General features: G+C 41.6%; 1 protein-coding gene across 1 annotated transcript; it reads left to right on the top strand.

The window, feature by feature from the left end:
* Window positions 1–567: 567 nt before the first annotated feature.
* LOC124133242 (chromodomain-helicase-DNA-binding protein 7-like) lies at window positions 568–3,887 on the top strand. Its single transcript, XM_046497562.2, has 5 exons — window positions 568–1,083; window positions 1,842–1,908; window positions 2,148–2,265; window positions 2,966–3,183; window positions 3,657–3,887. The coding sequence occupies exons 1-5, from the start codon at window positions 584–586 to the stop codon at window positions 3,885–3,887; spliced, it is 1,134 nt and encodes a 377-aa protein (XP_046353518.2). The 5' UTR covers window positions 568–583.
* Window positions 3,888–7,234: the final 3,347 nt, after the last annotated feature.

The raw sequence follows: 7,234 nt of genomic DNA on the forward strand, positions 1-7,234 counted from the left end.
AGACAACTACACATAAAGCATATGATAAATAGGATATTCCACAAGTCTCGTGAAATATCATGTTTCTCTAACCTACTTCAAGGGATTCATCTGGATAAATCCGATACGACCATAATTCCAAACATATTTGTGATCCACCAGTAGAAAAGGGACCTTATGGTTGCTTGGATACATTTATGCAATGACGTCATAAAGACGTTTTTTGTCAACGATCAGTGAAATCGCCATGTGTACGGACTGTACAAACATATCTTATTTTTTTCTCGTTAGTGCATAATGTAATACAAACATGAGTTCAAAACCTTTCAGCATACATGTTTACTTTCAGTTCATCAGACATTTTGCCAAAAAAACTGCAATTATTACATAAACAGTTAAAAGTCGGAAAATGAGTCCAAATGTTTGATGTCACAAACAAGGTCCCTTATTCCTGGTGGGTCACATTTGTTGTGGCCCCCGGCTGTCAACAGGATATGATATTTACAAAACGCAAACACACTCCGCTCTGTTTATGAGAACACAGTGTGTATATAAAGCCTTGTTTACATTACAGTGTTGAGCGTAACTAGGAGCAACGTCCATCATGCGTACTGTGACGAAACAAAGATGCCCTGATTGTGGCCGAGATTTTGTAAACCTCGCAAATCACAACATCTGTCATGGAAGAGGGACCAGACACAGGCAGACGTCTGATCCACCGCAGTCTGCTTCAAGGTCACCCGCGCAGCCACGGACCAACGTTGACTATCGTCAGAGGAACGCAAATCCCACGCCCAATCAACCTCTGTACACACGATATGGTACAACTAATTACTGGGATACGCCACCCCCAACGCCCTCTTCCCCCCAGAGAGAGCGACAGACACCATCCTCAGTCACTCTTCTCTACCCGTCCATTCAGACGGTGCCCCAGGGCCGCGGGAATACTCATCACCAACCACCCACTACTCAGCCACAGAGTCGACAACAACCACAACCACAACCACAACTCCCCAGTAGACAACGGAGTCATCAGCAACGTAACCATCACGACCTTGAATCCCTGCTGTATGGTCGTATATCGGACGCGTCTCAAAGGCAACAGTAAGTTTATGTTTAACCACGTAATGCCTCCACTTTTAAATATCCAAATATCTTACACTCGTCTAAGGCGGCGCAATTCGCTATACAGAGTTGCGTTCCTTGTGCACGCCAGAAACCCATGATCGTGGGTTTGAATCCCTAATTATGTTTCTAGGTATGTCAGCACCATTTTCGTGCTCATGGGTATCACCGAAGTGGTAAACGTCTGAGACCTGCATCACTTTGGGCTTTCCTCCAACAAAAACTGACACAGTTTCTCCCCATCGACAGAAACATAGAACTACAAAGGGACCAGATTAACGTGAATGTAGGATACAGAACGTTCCCCAAGGGACCACACCCGTAATAATAAGATAATTGGAGCTAACCTTAATTGACTTGAATTGCAAACACGCGAAAACTTGATTTGGAAACTTGTAGACATGGAAACCTGTAAATCACAAAAGCAATATGACAAAATCTTAAAGAATTAGGTTGTCATGTGTGATATGAAACTTGTGTGCTCCCATAGATTCAAGCCAGACATGTCCACCGCCAGATCTAGTGGATAGAGCGTCTTTCTTGAGTTAAATTACACGTTTTGCCGAAGCTATTCTTCACACTGCCTCCTTAAAACTGGTTTTCAGAGAAAGATCGCGAAGATCAGTGAGTAAGAATAGAATACTTTGATCATTAATCTTATATTTTGACACGATCAATCCAATATCCTCTATGTCTGCTTTCTTGATTACACGATATTAACATTTTTTTATCAACAGAGATGAATCTGACACAAATGCGGCATCTACTGGTTCACCACGCAACATTGTCCGGGAGCATCGGATAGTAAGTGTGTGACTGCAATGTGAAATACCATAGCACATTTATTGTATAGTTAGGGGCGAGGTGGGGTTGCCTTGGTGTTAATGCATGCGCGTGTCACCTCAAAGGCCCGGGTTCGATTCCCCACATATATATGTACAATGCGTGAAGCCCTTCTGTTGTTCTTGCTGTCTCATTACTGGTATTTGCTACGACCAACGTAAAACTATACTGTAGCATTGACAACTGGGTTCTTGTGGTAGGTGGTTTTCACTGATTCCGAGGACAGGCATGAGGAAGGCGTCGACACAGGGAGACCAAGGCGAGAGTATCTACGGCTGCTGTTGCAGTCCATCGTCTCCGACAGCAAGATGCTGCACGGTTAGTAATGAGTGAGTGAGTGAGTGAGTGAGTTGGGTTTAACGCCGCTTTGAGCAGTATTTCAGTTATATCACGGCGTGTCAGCTTAATGTGGGAGGAAAGCCCGAAGTGATACAGGCCTCAGACGTTTACCACTTTCGTGAAACCCACGAGCACGGGTATGGTGCTGACAAACCTAGAAACATAATCGGGGCGAACCGGGATTCGAACCCACAATCATAGGTTTCTGGCGTGCTCAAGGGACGCAACTCTGCACAGCGAATTGCGGCGCCTTAGACGACTGGGCCACCCTTGCCCCCGGTTAGTAATGAGTGGGTTGGGGTTAACGCCGCTTTTTGCAGTTTTGCAGTTATATCTTTTGTCAGCTTGATGTGAGAGGAAAGACCCAAGCCATTCAGGTCTTAGCTGACCATAAGTTTCTACCACACAATTGGCGGTGCCTCACTCCCATGTCCCCCGTTAGTACTTTCTCTAGTATTAGTATAATCTGACATGTAAGGTGTCAATTTTGTTTCGATGGGTTAAAAACTCAAATCGATTTCTTTTGTCCTTCGACGTGATGGTGCTGACATCTTACTGAAAGCGGTGTAAATTCATACTCACTTGCAGACACATATTTTTGAATACGCACATGCATTGTAAGGAATATATAAATATATGACTATATCCTACTTATTTCGACATATATTCATTCAAACAGGGGACGAAAACCAAGGATTTCTGATTCGACCCCACATATTTTCATATCTGAAGAATCACTTCCGGGTCATGGGTGTCATGCTGGCCACTATAATTGCTCAAGGCGGACAATCCCCCGCCATATTTGCCCCTCCCGTTGTTGATGCAATATTGGATATCGATCAGTCGCTATCTGTGGATTATGTGCCGAACAGACGTAAGAGAGAATCTTTGACAAAGGTATGAAGTTACTGATAGTGCTATCTTTGTCTATAATATTCCCAACTGTTTGACAGTCAAGTAGTATATCTATACATATGTAGAAACCAATTTCAGTTAAATGATGACGATAGTAAAATCACTACATGTTGTCATGTGATGACTGTTAAGGACATGTAACTGAGAAATACTTACTCCGTCGGAATTCACGGATAGAAGTGGCCCCAAATACCCTTGTCTTAAGAGGCGGAAGGGAACTGGGGAGAGCGGACCGTGCATTTTGTAACAGATATATTTTCAGCCATTGCTTCAGTTCAAACATTTTTATCTCTGAAAAGAAGAGGCGAACACAGCCAACATCTGAGGCGACATCCGAGGCAAAATTATTTTTTTCAAATATTTTCTGGAACAGTTTATTAAAAAGATTTATCCTAGTACTCTCCAAGAATATACAGTAGTTGGTCCCTAGTATTGTATTCTTCTGTTGGTTACAGGTGTCGGAGGCTCGAGACGCGACGGAGCTGGAGGAAGCGCTACAGGAGTGTAACTGGAGAGACGACCTAGATGGCATCCCCTCTTATGTCACTATGGCCAATAGGGATGAGTTTCTCTATGGGTGTGTCCACCACTTTGTCATACTACAGAGCAAACCAATGATAGACCAGCTTATTCAAGGCCTGCGTCACTGCGGGCTGAGTACCCTACATGTCTTCTCCAGGCCATAACTGTATATCATATTAGTAAAGAGGCCGTTACTGGCTGCACCTCGAGTGATCTTAAACATACAGGTATGGCATTGTCATAGGACTATGTTACACGCTTAAAGCGGAAGTACTTCCGGCGGAAGTCACTCTGTGGAGCGCCTATTGATATGTTGAACTGTAAATCTATACAACGATGAGTAAAAGATGCAATCATTCCACCTGGCTCTGTCGAATTATTTCTGACAGGGCATTAAAATGGCAAAGACTTCTTTTTGTATTTGTTTGCTCTTGTCATCTCCTGAAGATATTAGGTTCGTCGAGTGGTTTAAGCATTCGCCCGTTACTCCGAACACCCGGGTTCGACGGATACACCATTGTTTGTTATTCCCGAGCCCTGGTGTGATATGGCTTCTATATTGTTAAAAGAGCAATAGAAGCATTTCCACTCACTTCTGACATACTAACAGTCTATTACTGTATTTTTTTATTGATTGTCAGATATTAGACCTCATTAGAAGACACACGTTGCGAGATTTGCTGGAGTATAGATCGGACGTTGAAGTCACTTCAGAAAGGGTGATGGATCTGTTGAAACCAGTTCCCAGTTACCATGGAGACGAACAGGCCATCTTTAACAACCTGCACCGATTCCTGCAGGCAGCTGAAGGTAAGGGTATAGCTGACTTGGATGGGTATCCAAGAACCAATGTTTGAATTACGTTTTGGGACAAATTAGTGAATGCTTTAATATTGGGATGAAATCAGATCGCCGAATTTCACTTACTTCAAGTAAGTAACGTGTTTGTTCTTTCGGTGCCTATGTAAATTTAGTCGAATGATCCAAGGCATTAAAATGTTAATTATAAAAACTCGACTGCATATCTTTGATGGAATGTTATTATAGGATATCTGTACTATTCACGGCTAGTGAGTTATTCCAAGGCTAGTCTTTTTCTGTATCACATCCCCGCGACTACGTAGCAGTCGGCGAGTAAGATTTACATTGCATTTATAATATTTTTAACTGAATCAATAATTCACTGAAAAATGTTGAAATTAGTTGATTATTATTACTAACGGTGCGGTCACGGAAGTGTATGACGTCATCTGTTGGTTGATGACGTCATTCCAGAGCGTCCACATTTCTTCTTCACACTCAGTTTACTTCAGAAGTACGATTAATACAAAAACAAGGAACAACATTTGTGTTTTCAATGTCGAATAACACTATATATGTTTTGTTTAATTTATGGGTGCTATTGAGTATACGATGTCCCGAATTGTAACATTTGACATGATATCCACTGAAATCTGAAAAGTTAACTCTTGAGCGTAACCCTCACCCAAAAAGCAGTTCCCGCCATTCAGCGGCATTAATGAAAACACTATTCCATTTGGCTTGTACTTACGTTGATAACAAATTACAGGAATACATCTTCTTTCAAAAGAATGTATGACTTTGCTGATTGTGAAAGAAAATAATTCCTTAACAAAACTGATCAATTTGGACGATTTCATGATTATTTCACCACTCGTGGTTTGTTGTATGGGGAATATTAGCCCAATCCATTTCGTTTGTATCTCTTTTACCAAAGGCTGAGTCTATATGATGACATATTACCTGTCATTTCATACGGTAAACTAAAAAAAATATTACAATACCAACACAATGTCATTGTCAGAATTTCAGAAAAATGTACGATGTAGGTAGATAACGACAACGAAATTCCATGTATGGTCTGAACAGTTTTAATCTTTGAGGGGTTTAAGGTACAATCTACTGCTCCAAATCATACCTGTTCAGCGATAACTGAACTGCAAACGTATCGCCGTCGCTTTGCGAAATTATGAAAGTGGTAGCTTTGCGGAATTATGAAAGTGGTAACTTTGCGGAATTCCAAAGGGATAAGTTTGCAGAATTATAAGAGCGGTACGTGTGTAGAGTGATAGAAGTGCTATGTTTGCGGAATTATAAAGGTGGTGACTTGGTGAAATTATAAAAGCGGTAAGTTGGCGGAATTATATAATCGGTATGTTTGCGGAAATATGAAAAATGATAACTTTACGGAATTGTGAAAGTCGAAAGTTTGCAGAATATTAAAGTGGTAAAATCGCGGATCTACCGTTTTGGTGCCGTCAAAAAAGAGGTAAGTTATGTAAAGCGGTAGTGTATGTTAACATATGTATATTACATAACGACATTTACGTATATAGTATTGATAGTTTAATTCTAGTCATGAAAGTTTTTAGTTGCATGCCACGATCTGTTTTAGTACATTACGTTTTTTCTCTAGAGGGCCGCTTGTGTGACGTCCTTGGGGAGAGCCGACGTTTGACCCGCAACCAGACCGAGTTCGCACGGAGGATGACTCCAGGTAGACTGCTGACGTTTGTGACCGGATGTAGTAGAGAGCCAGACGGCGGGTTCACGCCCCGACCCAGCATTGTGTTTAACTACAGTGCCACCTGGCGGCTGCCATCAGCCTCCACGTGCAGTAACCAGATCCAGCTCACAGTGCACCCCAACTTGCTGGAGTTCCAAAGCTTTTGTCATACGATGATGACGTCAATGATGAATGGAGAGACCTTTAGCACTGCCTGAGTTACGTGTAGTCATCATGTATCTTCTAATGGAAGATAAGAGGATAACAAGAACTAACTCATGTGATAGATTCCGGATTCAGCAGAAGTATAGAGTATCCTCAACTTTGTACTCCACTATCAAACACGACACACCTAAGATTTCACTCTTTGTACCATGGACCTTTTTGACTAAACGTGGTGACCATGGATATAGTTACATCTCTGTCGTCTCTGTTCGGGACCTCTTGTCAAAACTGAAAGCGAATTGCAGCAGAAACAAATATGTGAATTTCCTCATTGATAACATCTATGTAAAGTTTGGGGATAAAACATTTAGGTCTGAGTTAGGCTTCCCCATGGACAGTAATCTCCCCACCGCATGCTGATCTGTTTCTTTATGCATACGAACCGGAAGTTCTCCTCGTATTGGCGAAATGAAAACAAGTGAATTTAGTCAAGAAGTTAAACTTAAACTTCAGGATATCGATGATCTGATATCGTTCAATAATGGTAAAATAGCAAATTCCCTTCCACTGATTTACCAACTAGAAATAAGGGAGACCAGTGAGACCACACTGTATCATATTTAGTATAACGATTCAGAGTGAAATCTTTTCACAAGACTGTATGACAAGAAAGATGACTTCAGTGTTCCAAAAGTCAACAATGTTGAGCAACACTCCAGCAGCACAGGTCTTTGGTGTCTACTTTAGTCAATTATTGAGATACAGTCGAACATGTTGCTTCTGTAACAGTGCTAAAATTTCTATATTTTATTCAACTTT

Source organism: Haliotis rufescens, unplaced genomic scaffold (genome assembly GCF_023055435.1).
Source record: "Haliotis rufescens isolate VD_foot unplaced genomic scaffold, xgHalRufe1.0.p SCAF_2, whole genome shotgun sequence".
NCBI lineage: Eukaryota > Metazoa > Mollusca > Gastropoda > Lepetellida > Haliotidae > Haliotis > Haliotis rufescens.

Bases quoted from the DNA above. Each gene is read 5' to 3' on its own strand.
- LOC124133242 (XM_046497562.2), top strand. From the start codon at position 584: ATGCGTACTGTGACGAAACAAAGATGCCCTGATTGTGGCCGAGATTTT. The intron at 1,084-1,841 runs GTAAGTTTATGT...TTTTATCAACAG, and splicing joins GACGCGTCTCAAAGGCAACA to AGATGAATCTGACACAAATG. The intron at 1,909-2,147 runs GTAAGTGTGTGA...TTCTTGTGGTAG, and splicing joins TTGTCCGGGAGCATCGGATA to GTGGTTTTCACTGATTCCGA.